The 18,967-nt window shown below is 58.7% G+C and overlaps 5 protein-coding genes across 23 annotated transcripts; 4 read left to right on the forward strand and 1 right to left on the reverse strand.

Moving 5' to 3' along the window:
- The first annotated feature begins 29 nt into the window (after positions 1–29).
- Positions 30–2,616, forward strand: NUDT22 (nudix hydrolase 22). 4 transcript variants are annotated; one of them, XM_066251843.1, is made up of 6 exons: positions 30–90; positions 398–895; positions 1,215–1,313; positions 1,820–1,917; positions 2,066–2,159; positions 2,454–2,616. In XM_066251843.1, the coding sequence occupies exons 2-6, from the start codon at positions 416–418 to the stop codon at positions 2,553–2,555; spliced, it is 873 nt and encodes a 290-aa protein (XP_066107940.1). In that variant the 5' UTR covers positions 30–90; positions 398–415; the 3' UTR covers positions 2,556–2,616. The 4 variants fall into 4 exon arrangements, with proteins under 4 accessions (XP_066107940.1, XP_066107942.1, XP_066107943.1 ...); XM_066251845.1 differs by lacking the exon at positions 30–90 and adding an exon at positions 98–228; XM_066251846.1 differs by lacking the exon at positions 30–90 and adding an exon at positions 110–128.
- A 711-nt stretch (positions 2,617–3,327) lies between these two features.
- On the forward strand, positions 3,328–6,587 carry DNAJC4 (DnaJ heat shock protein family (Hsp40) member C4). Of its 9 annotated transcripts, none has more exons than XM_066251853.1 (7): positions 3,328–3,559; positions 3,863–3,964; positions 4,584–4,706; positions 5,066–5,250; positions 5,344–5,508; positions 6,203–6,289; positions 6,387–6,587. In XM_066251853.1, the coding sequence occupies exons 1-7, from the start codon at positions 3,509–3,511 to the stop codon at positions 6,493–6,495; spliced, it is 822 nt and encodes a 273-aa protein (XP_066107950.1). In that variant the 5' UTR covers positions 3,328–3,508; the 3' UTR covers positions 6,496–6,587. The 9 variants fall into 9 exon arrangements, with proteins under 9 accessions (XP_066107950.1, XP_066107955.1, XP_066107954.1 ...); XM_066251858.1 differs by having other exon boundaries at positions 3,335–3,559; positions 4,613–4,706; XM_066251857.1 differs by lacking the exon at positions 3,328–3,559 and adding an exon at positions 3,570–3,774 and having other exon boundaries at positions 4,613–4,706.
- Positions 6,588–6,881: 294 nt separating this feature from the next.
- Positions 6,882–10,847, forward strand: VEGFB (vascular endothelial growth factor B). Of its 4 annotated transcripts, none has more exons than XM_066251863.1 (7): positions 6,882–7,199; positions 7,734–7,794; positions 8,466–8,662; positions 8,840–8,913; positions 9,102–9,134; positions 9,384–9,619; positions 10,243–10,847. In XM_066251863.1, exons 1-6 carry the CDS (start codon positions 7,140–7,142, stop codon positions 9,595–9,597), a joined length of 639 nt encoding a protein of 212 aa, XP_066107960.1. In that variant the 5' UTR covers positions 6,882–7,139; the 3' UTR covers positions 9,598–9,619; positions 10,243–10,847. The 4 variants fall into 4 exon arrangements, with proteins under 4 accessions (XP_066107960.1, XP_066107961.1, XP_066107957.1 ...); XM_066251864.1 differs by having other exon boundaries at positions 7,752–7,794; XM_066251860.1 differs by having other exon boundaries at positions 7,005–7,199; positions 9,485–9,619.
- A 2,001-nt stretch (positions 10,848–12,848) lies between these two features.
- FKBP2 (FKBP prolyl isomerase 2) lies at positions 12,849–15,532 on the forward strand. Of its 5 annotated transcripts, none has more exons than XM_066251866.1 (6): positions 12,849–12,990; positions 14,212–14,380; positions 14,706–14,818; positions 14,945–14,991; positions 15,267–15,302; positions 15,386–15,532. In XM_066251866.1, exons 1-6 carry the CDS (start codon positions 12,893–12,895, stop codon positions 15,445–15,447), a joined length of 525 nt encoding a protein of 174 aa, XP_066107963.1. In that variant the 5' UTR covers positions 12,849–12,892; the 3' UTR covers positions 15,448–15,532. The 5 variants fall into 5 exon arrangements, with proteins under 5 accessions (XP_066107963.1, XP_066107965.1, XP_066107967.1 ...); XM_066251868.1 differs by lacking the exon at positions 12,849–12,990 and adding an exon at positions 13,372–13,499; XM_066251870.1 differs by lacking the exon at positions 12,849–12,990 and adding an exon at positions 13,503–13,585.
- Positions 15,533–15,981: 449 nt separating this feature from the next.
- PPP1R14B (protein phosphatase 1 regulatory inhibitor subunit 14B) lies at positions 15,982–18,270 on the reverse strand. Its single transcript, XM_066251865.1, is given in 6 exon segments — positions 15,982–16,254; positions 16,338–16,370; positions 16,670–16,753; positions 17,830–18,111; positions 18,113–18,219; positions 18,222–18,270. Coding segments are annotated over 6 exon segments (609 nt in total). The 5' UTR covers positions 18,256–18,270; the 3' UTR covers positions 15,982–16,185.
- Between the last annotated feature and the right edge of the window lie 697 nt (positions 18,271–18,967).

Here is an 18,967-nt window from a genome sequence, read left to right on the forward strand (position 1 = left end):
AGCGCGGAACCCGCCAATAAGAAGCCAAGGAAAGAGGGGCGGGCACTTCCGCTCTGAGAAAAGGGGCGGAGACTGCTGGCTAAGTTGGCGGTGAGTACCGGCTGGAGACTGAAGCTTCCGGCCTCTGGGTGGGGGGTCCTGAGTGTCTGGGGTTAGAGGCAGGAACCCTGGGATTGGGAGCTACGGACATTAAGGGATGTCTGGACCCAGGCCCTCTGGGTGGTAGAGGTACGCAGATGACCCACGGATGTCTGGCAGCTGGAGTCTTGGGCTCCTGCTAAATGATAAGACGCTTCACTGCGCAGTGGGGTAGAAAAAGGCTGGGGGGAATCTTCAGTATGTCTGTGGGTGGCTGTGGGTTCCCAGGGGTGACAGGCCTGCCTGTGACCTTCCTCAGTGCTGCCCTGTCCGGACCATGGACCCTGAGGTGACTCTGCTGCTGCAGTGCCCCTGTGGCGGGCTGCCCGAAAAGCAAGTACAGGTTGAGCTGAGTCCAGCCTACGACCGTCGTCCACTGCCAGGAGGGGACAAAGCCATCGCTGCTGTCTGGGAGAACCGACTAAAGGCCCAGCCCTGGCTCTTTGATGCTCCCAAGTTCCGCCTGCACTCTGCCACCTTGGCGCCCACTGGCTTGCAGGGGCCACAGCTGCTCCTGCGCCTGGGCCTTACTTCTTACCGAGACTTCCTGGGCACCAACTGGGCCAGCTCAGCTGTCTGGCTGCAACAGCAAGGAGCTGCCGACTGGGATGACAAGCAAGCCTACCTGGCAGACCCTCTGGGGGTGGGCGCCGCACTGACCACCGCGGATGACTTCCTGGTCTTCCTGCGCCGCTCTCGGCAGGTGGCTGAGGCACCGGGGCTGGTGGATGTGCCTGGTGGGCACCCTGAGCCTCAGGTGAGATGCCAGGCTGGGTGCAAAGGCACTAAAACCTCATCTTTGTTTTCTTATCCCTCGAAGGAGGAATTGGCCTGGTACTTCTCTGAAAAATCTCTATTCAAGGCAGCCCCTCAGCCTCCCCACTGATCCTTTCCCCAGACCCACGAGAAGCTAGGGAATCTGGGCAAGAACCTAGCTGAATCCCGGTTGTCCATCTGAAAAAGGAGGGCCTGGGTTAGGGGACCACCAACACTCTTACACTGGGCCCAAACAGGCCCTTAGGGCCCACAAGGGTGGGAAGGGGTAGGGAGCAAGGGCTGAGCCTGCCTTCTCACAGGCCCTGTGCCCTGGTGACAGCCCCCTACACAAGGACCTCCCTGGGGAGCTGGTGGTGCATGAGCTGTTCTCCAGTATCCTGCAGGAGATCTGTGATGAGGTGAGTGAGGGGTGGCCAGGACAGGTTGGTGGGCTGGGAGGGAGGTGATAGAACATGCCAGAATTCCACAACCTCGGTTTGAACTGGTGGGAGGGTGGGCAGGCGTGTAGCATTGGGGGAAGAACTTGGCTTTGGAGCTGGGTACACTTGGAGTAGAATTCTAGCCTTCATTTCTGTGTGCCTCGGGTTCTTCCTCTTTACAATGTGAACAATGATACATGTCCCGCCTACCACCCCCACCCCCGCCCCCACCCTGTTTGTTGAAAAGAGAAATAACTGGAAGTTGATTATCAACGTTCCTTAGGTAACTCTGGGCAAATTATTCCATCTCTGGTTCTGGTTTTCGCATCTGTAAAATGAACATGCCCAAGATCCAACATCCTGTGATCTGAGCACTTGAGCTACAAGCTATAAATTACTCTATAAGGGTAACGCATGTGCTGTTTTCCATTGAGAGGGTCAGGGGTGTGGACAGTGAGCACTGACAAGTGGAACCCGGGTTCCAGGTGAACTTGCCACTGCTCACCCTGAGCCAGCCGCTGTTATTGGGCATCGCGCGCAACGAGACCAGTGCAGGCCGCGCCAGTGCTGAGTTCTATGTCCAGTGAGTGAGCTCTGGGGGTCAGGGTCCTGGGTCCTGGGCCCTGGGCTAGGTAGGTGGTTGAGGGGCGTGCCTGAGGCAGCTGGGGCTCCACAGGGACCACTCCAGGAGCTGAGCACACACCAAGCCATCCTCATGTCTTCTTGTCCAGATGCAGCCTGACTTCTGAGCAAGTGAGAAAACACTACATGAGTGGGGGACCTGAGGCCCACGAGTCCACGGGAATTATCTTTGTGGAGACACAGGTGTGAGGTGGCAAAGTCTTGCTCGGACAAGGAGCTGGGATCGGGATTTGGAGGCCTGGTGGTGCACGTCTGTCTGGGGGGCTGGAGGCGGGGTCAAATGGGGTTCCTGGAGCTTTCCTCGAGGCCCCACTGGAGATGTCCACAGCCCAAGGCAGATGACCAGGGACCTGTTCAGCTTCTTTAACGGGTTTCCCTAGTACAGATAGAGCTCAGGCTCAGGAAGGCTGGGCACAGCTTCTGCAAGAGGCCTGAGGGCTAGATGTCTGATTTCCCTGTCTCCCTGTCTCCCCACAGCGTGTGAGGAGGATGCAGGAGACTGAAATGTGGGCTGAGCTGTGCCCCTCCGCTAAAGGCGCCATCTTCCTCTACAACCGGGTCCAGAAAAGCCTCACCTGAGTTCCCCCAGGGCCCCCAGCCCTATCACAACTCGAAAAACAATAAAAACTTTATTCTTGGATTCTGTTGACCTGTGTTATTTCCATGAAACAGAGAGGGGACACTGGGAGAGCCCGAGGTGGGTGAGAGAGATAGGAAAAGTGACTTGAAAAACAAAAAGCCCAGCCTCAGTTTTGCCCTCTGCAAGCTGGGATGAGCGCCGTGTCCCCTTGCCAGGCCCTGGTGAGGATCCGGGTTGACTATGGGGTGGAAGCTCCCTTGTGAAAAGTGACCCGCCGTGGCCCTGGCCGGTTGGCTCAGCGGTAGAGCGTTGGCCTGGCGTGCGGGGGACCTGGGTTCAATTCCCGGCCAGGGCACATAGGAGAAGCGCCCATTTGCTTCTCCATCCCCCCCCCTTCCTGTCTGTCTCTCTCTTCCCCTCCCGCAGCCAAGGCTCCATTGGAGCAAAGATGGCCCGGGAGCTGGGGATGGCTTCTTGGCCTCTGCCCCAGGCGCTAGAGTGGCTCTGGTCTCAGCAGAGCGACGCCCCTCCGGGCAGAGCATCGCCCCCTGGTGGGCAGAGCATCGCCCCTGGTGGGCGTGCCGGGTGGGTCCCGGTCGGGCGCATGCGGGAGTCTGACTGACTGTCTCTCCCCATTTCCAGCTTCAGAAAAAATACAAAAAAAAAAAAAAGAAAAGTGACCCGCCGCAAAGCAAAGCGGAGTGACAGCCATGTTCGTGGGACAGAGCGACGGCAGCTAGGCCCAAGGCTTCACTAAGTCAGTTAATGCCTCCTGCTTCCCGGATGGACACCCGCGCCTCTCACCGCGTCCGCGGCACTGTGCACCGGCGCGCGCCTGAGACATCCGAACCCGATGAGCTACGGAGGCAGGGCCTCATCTCACCTTCTCGCCTGGTAGGCGTGGCCCGAGTGCCTAAGCCAATGAGAGGGTGGGGTGGGGTCAGTGCAGGAAATGGCGGTGGCTACGGAGTCTGTGAGTGCGGCGGGGGCGGAGCTTGCTTTGGTGTGTGGCTCCTCCTTTGTCCGCCCCTTAAACTCCCTGGGTGGTGGGGAGGTGGGGTCTCCGCGCTCGCGGCTGGTTGTCGAGACACCGAGACCAGTGTGGAGAAGGGCCCGGGTCAGAGGCAGGACAGGTCTAGGACACTAGGGTCTGGTCTTGAGCAAGGAGGACTCACTTGCTCATGGGTCCTCCGGGCCTGCTTCAGTTTTCCTTCGCAAGTAAATGGGGCCTGGCCTCTTCCCTTTGCCCCCAGAGTGCTTGAAGTCTGGTTCCAATGCACTCTTCTTTGTGGCCTCCTTTCACCAGCTGCCCGTCTGCCGCCATGCTGCCCCTGCTGCCCCTGTGCCCCTGTCGGCTGTGGCCCCGCAGCCCTCCCACCCGGCTCTTCGCAGAGGCCGCCGGGCAGCGGTGAGTCGGTCGTCGGGGGTCCGGTACCGGCCCGGTTGTTCATTCAGTGGGTTTTTGTTGAAGGCCTTCCCAGCTCTGGGCCCTGCCCTAGGTGCCGAGATAGTTGTGATCTCTGTGTCCTGTGCTTTACAGCGTTGTCTCAGGTAACCCTCACCTTCACCGTTAAGGATACTGTTGAGGATCAGAGAAATTAAGGGACGATCACCAAGGTTATACAGAGCGAGTAATGAGGCAGATCCGGAGTTTGAGTCCAAGCCAAACTCAATGTGCTTTCCACAACTTCTGTGTTTATGGAGCATCTCTGATCGCAATCCAAGGGTGTGTGTGTGTGTGTGTGTGTGTGTAACAAAAATGCAGATTCTGATCTGCAGGGATGAGTTGGGGCTCAGGAATCTTTTTTTAAATAACCTTTTAGGGTGTTTCTGACACAAGGAGTCTAAGGACTACTTTTTGAGACTCTCTTGTCTGATCTGTACCATTCCCTAAAAAACTCAAAAAGGAGGGATGATTTGGAGATAGCCTCAGTCCTCTCAGCTCCTGGTTGCTGAGTTGAAGGGTGTGGCTCAGGGCAGCTGGGGGCGGGGCGGGGTAGGGAAGCCTATTTTCTGTGTTTCTTCAGTCCTTGCAGGTTCTGGCCTCTCTCCACAGGTCTGGCTCCAGTAACTACTATGAACTGTTGGGGGTCCATCCTGGTGCCAGCACTGAAGAAGTAAAACGAGCTTTTTTCTCCAAGTCCAAAGAGGTACCAGTGGTCCTAGATAGGGAGGTGGGAGAGGTCTGAGCCAGATGAGGTGCACTCTAAATTCCTAGGAATGGACCTTCGTGGATCACTCTGGCTGGTGTCACATTCTGTCTGCATGCATAGGGAGCGGGAGGTACCCCCAGGGCAGAGGTCTGGCTGGGTGTGAGGAAAGCTGGGGGTCCTGTCTAATGGGTCGGGCTGGGTATTCTTGGCCTGCCTGAGAGTTAAGGTCACTGTCCAGACAGGGCCTCTGGGAATGATTTGAGCCCTTGTCGGGGGATATAATCAAGATGGGCCTTGAGAAGGACCTTGGGAAGGACCATGGGAAGGGAGATGAAGGGAGTCCTGCCCCACACCAGCTGCACCCTGACCGGGACCCAGGGAACCCAGCCCTGCACAGCCGCTTTGTGGAGCTGAGTGAAGCATACCAGGTACTCAGCCGGGAGCAGAGCCGCCGTGACTACGACCACCAGCTCCGTTCAGCAACTCCCCAAAAACCTCCAGGTACCATGACCCATCCCAGCTCTGCTCATCAAGCACACAGGTACAGTATCTTGCAGCTAGCTTCTTCCCCTCCTAGTCTCCTGGGGAGCCTTATCCCTACAATCCCTACACTGTCCCTTTCTCTCCCTCCCAGAAGCTCCTGGACACCCCCCAATGCACAATACTGGGCCCAATTTCATGGTGTGAGGCCTCAGGGACCAGAGTCAAGACGGCAGCAGCACAGACACAACCAGCGAGTGCTGGGGTACTGCCTCCTGATCATGCTGGCAGGCATGGGCCTGCACTATGTTGCATTCAGGTGCATCACGGCTCTTCCTGGTGGGGGGCAGAGGGCAAGAGGGGAAGCCCAGTGTGGTCAGCCATCCATCCACACCACCCCTATGGCCTGTACTCTTGTGTCTCTCAACCTAAGAATTGTATGAACTAGGTCTCTGGAGTTTCTTGTTACTTGACAAAGGGAGTTCTACAGTAAGGGCTAATGTCATTTTCAGTTTGTTTTGTTTTTAATAATTTGCATGTAAATCTTTGGTGCTGGCTGCCAGGGAGTGGTGGAGCCAACCAAAATTGTGCACAAGAAAGAAATGCATTGTAACTGGGCCTCACCAGCACCTGTCCTCACTTTTTTGGCAGTCAGCTGTCTCCCTGTTCCTCTCTAATATGAGAAGTCTACAGCAAAGACACATAAAGGCAATGCCCACTGCTAGCAGCCTGCCTAGTTCAGTGATGGAGTTAGACATACGACGCTTTCTAATCTCCTGCGAGGACCACTCTGATGTTCAGTGCTGTTGTCACCATCTTCAGCAGGACAACCAGGGACCTGAGTCACCACTGGACCCTGGACAAGCCTGGCCACTCTTATCATTCTCTCCAACTAGCACAGGCAGACTGAAGTTCCCAGGGATATAAAGCTGTGACACCTTAGAGTGCGGGGTGCAGGACTTGGGGGACAGCAGGGTTCTGAGGACCCAGGGTTAATTGTAACCCCCATGCAGGAAGCTGGAGCAGATGCACCGTAGCTTCATGGATGAAAAGGATCGAATCATCACAGCCATCTACAATGACACTCGGGCCAGGGCCAGGTCTGTCCCTACTCTACCCTGCCCTGCCCTCTCTTCACTGTCCTCGCATCACCCTCTAGAATCCCTGTTCCAACCACCCTGGCACTTTCTCCTGCAGGGCCAACAAAGCCAGGCTCCAGCAGGAGCTCCAGCAGAAGCAGCAGCTGCAGCCGCCACCCGGGCCTCCCCCAGGCCCGGGAATCATGCCCCCCAGCACCAGCCCCTGAGCATCTCACCTGGATGGAGCTGGAGCCTGCTGTGCGTGCCCTCTCGGAACTCCCCACTACCCAAAACGTGTGCAATAAAGTAATTCTCAGCACTCAGTGTCCGGCCCCCTCCTTCAGGCCCAGTACCCTAACCCGGCCTCGCCTTGGGACAGCGCCCCGCCCTCCAAGTTCTGGCGGTGACCCGGGAGCCCCGGAGCCCGGGAGCCCGGCCCTCTGGGCGGTGCGTCCCCTTTCCCCCGCTATAGCGGGAGGGGGTGTGTGAAGGGGGCGGGCCCGCCGGCGGCCTCGCCCCCGCCCCGCCCCGCCCCTGCTCCTGCCCCGCGGCCGGGTGGGGAGCGCGTGTCTGGGTCACATGAGCCACCCGCCCGCCAGCCCGGGTCCGGCCCCCCGCCACCCCCGCCGTCCCGCTGCCCGCCGCCGCCACCGGCTGCCCGCCCGCCCGGCTCCTCCGGCCACCGCCGCTGCGCTGCGCTGCGCTGCCTGCGCCCAGGGCTCGGGAGGGGGCCGCGGAGGAGCCGCCCCCCGCGCCCGGCCCCCGCCTGCCGCGCCCCGGCCCGCGCCATGGGGCTCTGGCTGCCGCCGCCCCCGGCGCCGCCGGGCTAGGGCTATGCGGGCGCCCCCAGCGCGCGGCCCCCGTGGGCACCATGAGCCCCCTGCTCCGCCGCCTGCTGCTCGTGGCGCTCTTGCAGCTGGCCCGGGCCCAGGTACGTGCGTCCCCTACATCCTGCTGCCCGCTCGCGGTGCCCTCTCTCAAGGTTGGCGGAAGTGGGGAGGCGCGAAGCGGACTCAGCTGAGGGTATTCGCGGGTCCGGCTGCGGGTAGGGGCGTCGCGGGAGTCGGGCTGGGGCATCCCCAGGAGATGTCCCTCCCCGCTGGCCTGCCAGCCCCAGCCTCGGGGCCACTCCTCCGCCCCACCCCATCCCCTGGGCGCAGCCGTGGGCGGAGCTGCCCCGGTGCCTGCAGGACCTGCTTCGGCGCCCACTGTGCCCCCTTCTGACCTGCGGCCTCCGGAACAAGCCTGGTCCCCAGGCTTGGAGATTGGATTCTGCTGGCAGAGCGCACCTGGCGGGTCGTGGCCAGGGGCAGGTCCCAGGTGGCCCGAAGAGGACAGGTAAAGCTAGAGTGGACCCAAAATAGAATAATCTGGAAAAATGTCAGAGAGGAGTTGAAGCCTCCTGACTGCAAGGGCAGAGCCCTGGGGACAGTGTAGCCCTAACTAGAGTGCACTTTGGGTCCAGGTCTCTTCTCTCCTACAGGTTCCTGTCTCCCAGCCTGATGCCCCTGGCCATCAGAAGAAAGGTAATAGTAATAACAATAACTTCACAGTAGCCAGCAGTAACAAAGTTTGCTGCGTAGTCATCAACGTGTGTAATCACATCTGCACTGTTAGATGCAACTCTTTTTTTTTTTTTTTTTTTTTTTTTTTAACAGAGACAGAAAGCGAGTCAGAGAGAGGAATAGACAGGGACAGCCAGGAATGGAGAGATGAGAAGCATCAATCATTAGTTTTTCGTTGCGCATTGCAACACCTTAGTTGTTCATTGATTGCTTTCTCATATGTGCCTTGACCGCAGGCCTTCAGCAGACTGAGTAACCCCTTGCTCAAGCCAGCGACCTTGGGCTCAAGCTGGTGAGCTTTTGCTCAAACCAGATGAGCCCTCGCTCAAGCTGGCGACCTCGGGGTCTCGAACCTGATCTTCTGCATCCCAGTCTGATGCTCTATCCACTGCGCCACCGCCCGGTCAGGCTTGGTGCAACTCTTATTCTGCCCATTTCACAGAAGCAGAAATTGAGGCAGTGGGGTTTCTGGGTTCTGAAGAACAGGTTGGGAGGACAGAAGTGGGGCCAGAGGAGGGTGGTAGTAGTAGTATGGGAACTAGGGGAACAGCTGCTGGGTGCAGGAGAAGGGGAGCCAGGGAGCAGCTGCCAGCAACCCAGTGAGGACTTAACCCTTATGCATCTGTCCCTAGTGGTGTCATGGATAGATGTGTATGCTCGTGCCACTTGCCAGCCACGGGAGGTGGTGGTGCCCCTAACTCTGGAGCTGATGGACACCATGGCCAAGCAGCTGGTACCCAGCTGTGTGACTGTGCAGCGCTGTGGCGGCTGCTGCCCTGACGATGGGCTGGAGTGTGTGCCCACAGGGCAGCACCAAGTCCGAATGCAGGTACTGGGGCAGGTGGAGCGTGCCTGACTGGGGTAGATGCTGCTGCTCTGGGGGCCGACGGGGTGGTGGCCAGAGCCCTGGCAGGTGGGCAAGCTGTTCTACCGCCAACCCATGAGTATTCTCTTCCTCTCTCCTCGCTATCTTTGTCTCTCTTTCTCCCTGTTTTCCTGAGCACAGATCCTCATGATCCGGTATCCGAGCAGTCAGCTGGGGGAAATGTCCCTGGAAGAACACAGCCAGTGTGAATGCAGGTGCCAGCCAGGCCCCACTTCTGAGCTTGCAGAGACCAGGCTTGGGGGGTGCTGGGCATGGTGGTCCACCACAATGGGACCAGGTTTCCAAGAGTGGAGCCAGGGTAGGCCTGGGATCTGGGCAAGAGAGTAGGGTGCTTGGCTTTCCTGATCCTCCTCCTCCTTGTTTCTGTCGGTCTCTCTTTCAGACCAAAAACAAAGAGTGCTGTAAAGGCAGACAGGTGAGTGTCTTGGGCTCCTGCTGAGGTGGGCTTGGAACCCAGGCCTAGTGCCCACGATGTACCCTGTGGGTAGGGTGGGGACTCTACAAATGGTCCGGAAGCTGTGGTCCCCGCCCCTCTTTTTCCTCCCACTTGCGTCCCCCTCTCCCCTTTTCCTCTGCTTCCCAGTCTGTGTGCTCTGACCCACCCCCAGTTCCCTCCAGGGAAGACTCTTCCTTCCCGCCCCAGACATGTTGCTTCTCCTCCTAGGGCTGCCACTCCCCACCACCGTCCCCAGCCCCGCTCTGTTCCGGGCTGGGATTCTGCCCCTGGAGCACCCTCCCAAGCTGACATCACCCATCCCACTCCAGCCCCAGGCCCCTCTGCCCACGCTGTACCCAGCGCCACCAGCGCCCTGACCCCAGGACCTGCCACTGCCGCTGCAGACGCCGCAGCTTCCTCCGTTGCCAAGGGCGGGGCTTAGAGCTCAACCCAGACACCTGCAGGTGAGTTGTGGGGTGGCAGTTGTTTGGGACAGCATCAAGGCCCTGTCCTGGAGCAGGTCCAGGGTGAGCCTGCCAGTGGGCTAAGAGCCAGGGAAGGGAAAGCTGTTCAATGTGTTGAACAAATATTTACCAAGTGTCTGCTGGCACTGGGATCAGCATAAATAAAGCTCACATTTTAATGCAGAAGTCTGACACAAAGACACATGATGTCAGCAGAGGCTGTCAAGGCCTGTGGTAAGGGGCACCTGGCATCATCTTTGAGATGTTGGAGATGTTTTGGAGGAGGGGACATCTCCTGGAGTAGAAATGAGAGAGATAGCTTTCCAGTTTGCAAAGCTCTGGGCCTTCTTAGAAGCCCCTGTGGTGGTAGACATTTGTCTTACCTTATGGGCTCTGAGAGGCAGGGGACACAGTGTTACCCTGTTATCAAAGGGCTTCTCACCACCCCTCCCTTCCACAGTGAGGCCATGAGTGACATCTGTGGGCTAGGGCTAGGCCAATTAGGGCTTCTTAGGAGTGTTGGGAGAGAATGAGGTCCACAGAAGGTAACAAGGGGTCAAGTTCAGATGAGCAGATGCTGAGCTGTGGCAGCATGTACAGATCCCCCTTCCTCTCTTCCTTAGGTGCCGGAAGCCGCGAAAGTGACACATTACTTTTCAGACTCAGCGGGGCCACTTACCTCATAGGCCACACCCCAGAGGGGAGGGACTAGAGGGCAGCGTGGTGAAAACAGCCCAGCCCCCCCCCCCAAGACCTCAGCCCAGGTGGAAGCTGCTCCAGGACCTGGGCCTCTCAGAGGGCTTTCCAGCCACCCCTTCTCTCTGCAAAGCTGCCATCCAACAGGCTGGGCAGAGTTGGATGAGAAGACTTAGGCGGCAAGAGGGGTTGCATACCAACTTGGGAGAGAATGGGGTCCTGTCTCAGTGTTTTACCACCCTGTACAAATGAGGATCTCACAACTGGCCCCTCCCTGACCTTACTAAGAAGACCCTGATCCTCTCAAACAATGGGAGTTGGGCTTCAGTATGAGAACTGTGACCTCCAATCCTGATAAAAGAGATGGAAGGAGCTATCCCTGTCTGTGTCATTGTCTGTCACTGTCCAGGATGGCTGGTTCAGGCATGAATGTCTGTATCACACTGCCTCCTAGACCCAGGGCTTCTTACTCTGTGTTCACTGTGCAGATGGAGTAAATGAGATCCTATACCAGTCATAGATAGAGCCTAAATCATGTGTACTTCACATTCATGTTGTTATTGCTAGACCCTGAGGAGTCTCTTTCCCTTACTCATTATAAGGATTACTTTCTGGAAGGAGATGGCCTGTTATAGCCAGTGAGCTTGAGTTGGGAACCAGATCTGCAGAATGACCTTAGGTATCACTGCCCCTCTCTAAGCCTCAGGTTTCCACATGTGCACATGGAGAGAACAGATAGATGAGCACTATGATCTGGGCCCTTGGGCTTCAGGAAAGTAAGGATGTCTTGACATAATAGAAAAGAATATCCATTTTTGCCCTGGCCGGTTGGCTCAGTGGTAGAGCGTCGGCCTGGTGTGCAGGAGTCCTGCGTTCGATTCCCGGCCAGGGCACACAGGAGAAGCACCCATCTGCTTCTCCACCCCTCCCCCTCTCCTTCCTCTCTGTCTCTCTCTTCCCCTCCCGCAGCCAAGGCTCCACTGGAGCAAAAGATGGCCCGGGCGCTGGGGATGGCCCCATGGCCTCTGCCTCAGGCACTAGAGTGGCTCTGGTCGCAACAGAGCAACACCCCGGATGGGCAGAGCATCGCCCCCTGGTGGGCATGCCGGGTGGATCCCAGTCAAGTGCATGCGGGAGTCTGTCTGACTGCCTCCCCGTTTCCAGCTTCAGAAAAATACAAAAAAGAAAAAAAAAAGAATATCCATTTTCCCTGCTGGGTAGCAGTTACTGCTTTTGCTCCCTGTGGCTTAACTCTAACACCATGCACAGGTCTCTGCCTAGTGGGCTTGGTTTGAGAGGCAGGCTTTCTTACCCCAACCCCACAGTCTTCTCCAATTTTACCTCCCTTTCACCTTGGGCACCCCTCCCCAGCCCCCGCTTGGGACTCTCCTGACCTTTATCTGCCTGAGCTCAGAGCCCAGCCTTCTGCCTGCAGCCTCAGTGCTGCCCAGGGCTGAGTGGTGAGAGGGTGGTCCAGAGGACAACTCTAGGTGCAATTGGCTTGCCCTGTGGAGGCAGGACATTCAGGGGCAGAGATTAATCCAAAGCAGCCACCCTCATGATGTTAGATTGGAGAATGTGACTGATCGTATTGAGCCCAAGGCAAAAGTGGAGTTAAACCAGAAGAGACAATTCCTGAGAGTGACTGACATTTTCACATGATAGCCATGCTGTCAGTGAAAATGTCATAGCCCAATTAGTGAGACAGATGAGGGTTAGGGGCTTAGAGCTGCCGTCTCCTGAGGCCACTAAGCTTCAGGGCATGCACAATCCTTCATATGCACCTCCTGGCTTAGTCCTCAATTCCGAGGTCAGCTCTGTGACTATTTTCCTTTTTCATTTGAGTGAATAGGCTGATTAGCCGCTGGATTTGACCTCTAATCACCTGTCTCCCTAGCACTCAACTTTGGTTTAGCTGCCTGCTAAAGCAGGTTCATTGCTTCAATTGAGATGTTTGTTGGGTACTGGGGCGCCTGAAAAGTAAGTCTGGTCAGGGACTGGGCTCGGCCACATCCCTACAGTTTTGGTTTTTTTTTTCACATCCCTACAGTTTGACTCAGTGATCAGTGGCCGGCATGTAGAGGCAAGCCTGGCATTAGCTGTGGGGCACGGCCTGGCAGTATACGCCATCGTCTTAATCCTATAGGGGCCCTACAGGGTGGGTGTTCTCAAGCCCACGTGACAAGGATGCCAAACCCCGTCAGGTGAAGGAACTTGCTCAAGGTCACAGAGGCAATGAGAAGCAGACCCTAAATTCAAACCCAAGTCTCACTCTGAAGCCCAGGCTCTTTGAACATCGAATTGGGGGTGGTGAATCCTGAGAAGACCTAGGGAAGCCGAGAGCGAGAATAGGGGCGACATAAAATGGCGTCTCAAGACCCACTCCGGGAACTCGCGCCTGGCTGACTTTAATATCACCTCAACCGGAAGAGCCTGCGGCCCTTTCGGAAATCACTTTCACCTAACCTTCCGGACTACCGCCTTACCGGAAGTGACTAAGTCACGTGACGTCTCGGGGGCGGAGCTAGGGGGAAATCCTCCCCAGCGGGTGTGTGGCCGCGGATTTCGCATGGTCCAATGAGGGCGGGCGGCGTGGCTCGGCCTGGTAGCGACGATGACGCGCCTGCGCAGAGACGCAGCACGACTAGAGTTGACTCCGGGGGCGCGGCGAGGAGGTGAGCGGGGGCCACAGCCCGGGCTGGGGGGAGCCGGGGTATAAGGGGGCAGGCTGGATCAGGCCGGGGTTCCGAGTGTCAACGAGGGATAGGTTAGGAGGAAATTGGAGGTTGGGGTAGGAGCTGTCTGGGGATGCCGCAGGGGCAGGGTTCTCACGCCGCATGGGGCGGAGCCCCAGGACTCGGGGCGGGAAGTGGAACAGGGACTGGTGGGACCTCGGAGCTGATACCAGTGGAAGGCGGGGCTCTGGGGCTGGGGGCGGAGCTAGGGCTGGTCGGGGGCGGAATCCTGGAGGAGGAGCTGGAACAGGCAGTGGGCGGAGCCTCGGGTTTGGAGGCCAAGAGGGAAGAGGTCCAGGCTCTGGGGGCGGGGCTCCAACCGGTTAGTGGAGTGGCTACTGTTCAGGAAAAGGGATCTAGTTCTGTCGAGGGTGGGACTCTAGGGCCAGTGGCGGAACCACGCCCTCTAAAGGGTGGGGCCAAGGAGCCGAGCGCGGGGGTAGGCCCAGGTAATGGCCCGGGGCGTCCACGCGGGGGCGGTCTCCGTGGTGGCGGGGCCTGGGAGCGTGGTAGGCCGAGAACTCCCCCTGGAGAGGTGGTGTGGGTGGAGCGGGCTCGGCGGCCACCAGATGCCGGGCCAGTTTGGGTGCCCCGCAGACCCCCGAGAGCTCAGAGCTGGGGCGGCGCCCCGGGCGGAGGCACAGGGCCGGCTTGGGGGGTATCCCCAGAGGACAGGGGCTCTCCGGAGCCACCCAGTGGTGATGTGTGGGTACCTCGAGGCCGGCCCCCTGCAGCGGCAGCAGATGTGTGGGTTTGCTGGGCCGGGGGCAACTGGGTGTGGCGTGAGTGGTGTCGCCCCGTCCAGGCAACTGCTGTGCAGCCAGATAGGGTCTGGACTTTGCGTAAAGGGACGGGTGGGAACTGAAGAATGGAGCTGGGGACCAGGAGGGAAGGAAGGGCTGAGGGTGAACAAAGGGGCGGGGCCCTGGCTGCTGTGGCCTCCCCTGACCCCCTTCCCCCGCCGCTGGGGTCCTCGGGCAAGCCCCCTTCTCACTGGACTGGTAAGTGTGGCCGCGGAGCCCGGGGGAGGGGGCGGTGACCTGGGACAAGGGGATCCCCAGGGGCAGACAAGGTACGTAGGGTGGAATCCTACTACCTGCAGGTATTCCATGCCCTTCTTGCCCTCTCGGTCTATTGGTTGGTCGGGGTCTGTTCCCGCAGAGACATGAGACTCAGCTGGGTCCTGACAGCACTGTCCATCTGCCTGAGTGCCCTGGCTACAGCCGCGGGGGCGGAGGGCAAACGGAAACTGCAGATCGGGGTCAAGAAGCGGGTAGACCACTGTCCCATCAAATCGCGCAAGGGGGATGTCCTGCACATGCACTACACGGTGGGTGAGAAGTCAGAGATTTTGGGGGTTGGTGAGGCTCCTCGGGACCAAAAAGGACTCGGGACCCAGGTTACTCTGCCAAGGTGGGTGACCTTGGGCAAGTCCCTCCTTCCCCCTGCCATTCCCAGGGTTCTACCCTGTTCTTCGCTGTCTACTCTCCAGGTTGGCACCAGCAGAGTTAAAATATACTGTGAGCTGCCTAACGCTCTCCCCTTTTAGGACTATAGCTACCAATGCTGTGAGGGGACAGCTTGATGAGAGCAGCTGGGGGTGGGGCATGTCAGAGTGGATCCTCCTCCTCACTGTCATTCCCATGGTCCCACAGGGGAAGCTGGAAGATGGGACCGAGTTTGACAGCAGCCTGCCCCAGAACCAGCCCTTTGTCTTCTCCCTGGGCACAGGCCAGGTCATCAAGGGCTGGGACCAGGGGCTGCTGGGGTGAGTCGAGGGGCTATGACTGTGGTCCAGGAGGTGAACTGTGGGGTGGGCGGCAAGCCCCGGGAATCGGGTGGCAGGGCAGGGAGCCTGAGTGCTGCCATATGCTGAACATGTGTTGTCCCACAGGATGTGTGAGGGGGAAAAGCGGAAGCTGGTGATCCCGTCAGAACTGGGTAAGAGTTCCTTCCTGAGTGGGTATAGGGTCCAGGGTGTTTGGGAAAGGGTGAAGGCTGGTTCAGCCTCTGCACTGGTCTCTTCCCGTCCATTCATTATGGTTCATGCCTCTTCCAAATTTAACTGTGTCCAGCAGTGAGGACATGGCAAGACCCTTGGGGCACTCAGCTCTGATGCCCACCCTCTGCCTTACCAGGCCTGGTTTCAGCCTGGATGTCTGCAGAACCTGTTTACTTGGCCACAGCTCACTTGTTTCTTTGTGTATTTTTGACAGGTTATGGAGAACGAGGAGCTCCTCCAAAGATTCCAGGTAATATACCTTCCTGCCTCTTATCTGTTGTACCCATCACCCTGTGGCACTGGTTCTCATTCTACCTCACTTCCTTGCTGTAGGTGGTGCAACCCTAGTGTTCGAGGTGGAGCTGCTCAAAATCGAGCGACGTTCAGAACTGTAGCCAAGCTGGGGAGGGCCGGTGGAGGCCCCTGTCAGGGACCAGACTGTTTTACAAAGAGAGGAAAAAAAAAAGTCCTTAAAGCTCATGAAGTGAACCTGTGTGTGTTTGTGGCCCTGAGAGACTAGAAACCACAGCCCCAGCCTCCTCTCCCTCAGCATCCTGCACCCTTGTTTTTAGCTTCAGAGCTTTGGGATCTAGAGTCGACAGTCTAAGGGGTCAAGATAGCCAAGCCCAGGATGGCACGACGGGCCTTGCCCAGAAAGGAAAAGGGATTCCTTCCTGCCAACACCAACAGTGCTCCCCCCACCAGCTCCCCAGCTACTTTTAGCTCGTGGTCTGGAAGCTAGCATTGGGATGTCACTATGGCTACATGACCCTCAGGAAGGCCTGCAGTCACCTGGGGAGAACCTGAGCTGGTAACAGTTATAGAACAGTGTCCCCCCCAAATGAGACCAGCTGAGCCTGTTAACTGCACCAAAGGCATATCCTAGCTTTATTAAAGGGCCCGCGCCGCAGAGTCAATATAAAAACACAAAAAGTCCCATCAGTTTAATAATAATAAAAAACCCCAAAATGGAAAACAGAGGGGCAGGGAAGAGGCCCCTTCAAGCGAGGAGCAGAGGGAGCCCTGCTCACGGCACCAGGCCTGGCTGCAGGGCCCCTTGGTATTGCTGTTGCTACGAGGTCAGGGGGCAGCGATTGTCCTGTGGGAGCACCGTTCACCTGGGTTGAGGACCCTTACTTCTTCTGGGGTGTGCTCAGCTTCTGCATGCCCCGGATTTTGTCCAGCAGGCCAGAGATGAAGGCCTGGACAGGAGGGAGGACATTAGGAAACTGGATCCCAAGATAACAGGAACCCAGGCTCCTCACCCTCTGGGGAAACCACTTACCTCAGTGGGTTTGTAACAGTCAACCAGCAGCTCCTAGAGGGACACAGTGGGGAGTACAACTGAGTTCTCAGGAATGGGGTCCTAGATTCACCCATATATTTCCAAGGGACTGGGGCCACCCTGAAGCACAGGAGATGCCATAGCTAGGCAAGTAACATTAGCCCCATTTGATGGAGGCAGAAGCTGAAGCTCAGTGTCACAAAGCTGGCTGACTCAGACCAAAGAAGGCCTGGCTCCAGAGTCTTGCTCACCCAACTGGCACTGCCTCCAGGCAGCCCTCTACTCCAGCTCCCCTGACCTGACCCTGCCACCACTCCCAGTTCCTCGCTCACCTTGACCCGGGCAGCCCGGGTATCATCACTCTCCATGTCCAGGAGTTCATCCACATCAATCTCCAGCTCTGGTATCTCCTCTTCCTGGGGTGGGGGTGAGGGAGGAGGGAGAGACAAGGGCCTGAATTGGGAGAGGATGTGAGGGGCTTGCTGGCTGAGGCCCCTGCCCTGCTGCAGGAGGAGCCAGCCCTCTTTGCCCAGCAGACAGCAGCAGCTGCTCCAAGGAAGAAAACAGATCAGGCCCCTGCCAAGGCAAACTGCCTGCTGGGGTTGGGCGGGGGGAGCTTCCTGTCTCTGCCAGTTGGGCATTCTGGGTGCCAGACAGGGCCAGACAGCTAGGGCTGGGAACCCTGCAGATGTGTCTTCATAACTTCTGGATGCCCCATTTCAACCACAGCAGGTGGGGCCAGCTGTCCCAGCTTATCACAGCCCTTTCCCCTCCCCCAAACACCTGTCACAGTTTCCTAGGAGTGAGGAGGAAGTGAAGGGTGAGGGGTCAGTGAGAAGGACTCAGGCCTGGTAAAGGGGAAACAAAGAGCACATGCTTTGCTGAAGGAGGGGTGCCCGCTACCCCTCCCCCCCAGGAAGCATCTATCCAGTCTGGAGCCAGCTGCATTCCAGGGCTGGGATAGGGTAGGCAGCACAGGGCAAGCCCACTCCTCCACCCTGCCCCCAGGGGCCTGAGTCACCATTTGAGCAAGGAAGGAGTCATGGGGTGGAGAACCAGAACCCACAGAGCGGGCTAGCCTACCCAGACGCCAAGATGGTGCTACAGGCTAATCCATTAGAATAACCCAGAAGCTTTACTGTTCCCCCGCTAACCCGGCTAGCGTCTGGTAACCAGTGTAGGCTATCAGGCACCAAGTACACCTCTTTCCACTGCCCGCCCTGGCTAACCCCTTGCCTCCTGCCCACGGTCTAGGCTTAGGCTGCCCCAAGCTTGATCAGGGTAGTGGCGTGAGGGAGGCAGCGGAGAAGACTGGAGTGACTTAAGTCAAACAAAAAAAGAGCATACATTGGGGGCGGGGAATAGACAGGTGGGGAGCGCGCGGAAGCGGTGTGTCTATTGACTCCTGGTGACAGGCGGATTCAAGGTGGGGTTCCCAGGCGGCCCGACTCGGGACCGACTTAAGGGTGTTGGCGCGGGGTGGGAGACACACCTGGCAGTCATAGAGGCGAGTGAGCTGCTCCAGGATCCATTCCTCCAGGTTGAGGCGCTTCCGTAACTCCTTGCGGTCGTACTTGACTGTGACCTTCCCTTGGCGCCTCACTGGGCCCTCGTCGTCCGCGCTTCCCGGACCCTCGCCTGCAGCGCCAGGGGGGCTCTGAAAGTAGACCCGAGGCCCTGGGCCGCCACTGCCCGGCCCGGGGGCCGGGGCCGCCAACGCCGCGCCCCCCGCGGGGCCGCTGTCCGCCATGGCGGCCGCCGGGGCCACGTGCGCGCGTCCGGCCCCTCCCTGCGCCGCCGCCTCCGGGACGCCCGCCGGCTGGCAGCGGGCCGCTCGCTAAGGTTAGCTGGTGGTCTCGGCTCCGCGCGGTTCCGCGGCGAGGGCGGCGGCGGGGGCGCCCGGGGGCAGCTGCAGCATGCGGAGCCCCCAGGCCTGGCTTGGCCGCGCCCCGCCCCCTCCAGGCCGATCCGCCCGCCCTTTGTCCCCCGCGGCCGCCGCCCGAGCCGCCGCCGCCGAAGCCGCTTTCTCTGTCTCACTCACTTCCCCCGCCCCCGACCACACCCCCTTAAAGAGCCAGTCCCGCCGCAGTCCCCTCACCCTTACCCCACCCCCGGGCAGGGGATAGGGGAGGGTCTGCTTGTCATGGGTTTGGGCCTAGCTATCGGCTACCCCTATTCCTTTTCCTGCTACCAACTCAGCTGTTCTAAGCGCCGGGTACCATGACATGCGCTCCTGTTGTGAACCTAGTATTCTGTCCTCATTGAAACAAAAACAAGGGCAGTCTAGAAAGGGAGGGGAATAGGCACTGTGTGCAGGGTGGATGTCAGCAGAGGAGACATGGGTGTCCCCGGAGTCTGGGTCCTACAGCCCAGGCCAGCGGGGGTGAGCAGGCTTCTCCGCTCGGACCGACACGTGGACAGGGCTTCCAAAGGTGGAGGTGTGGCGAAGGCACACAGGAGCTGCCCAGGTCCCTGGAGGCCCTACTCCGCGTGTTCCCGCGCCCCCTATGGTGGAGGTCCGGATTAGGGGCGAAAAGAACCAACCCGGCGGTCCGAAAGGCCAGACCCCCTGGCAGCCACCGCCCACCGGTCAAGATGGCGGCTGTGAATGGACTTATGGGAAATGTAGT

This window comes from Saccopteryx bilineata, chromosome 1 (assembly GCF_036850765.1).
Source record: "Saccopteryx bilineata isolate mSacBil1 chromosome 1, mSacBil1_pri_phased_curated, whole genome shotgun sequence".
Classification (NCBI taxonomy): Eukaryota; Metazoa; Chordata; class Mammalia; order Chiroptera; family Emballonuridae; genus Saccopteryx; species Saccopteryx bilineata.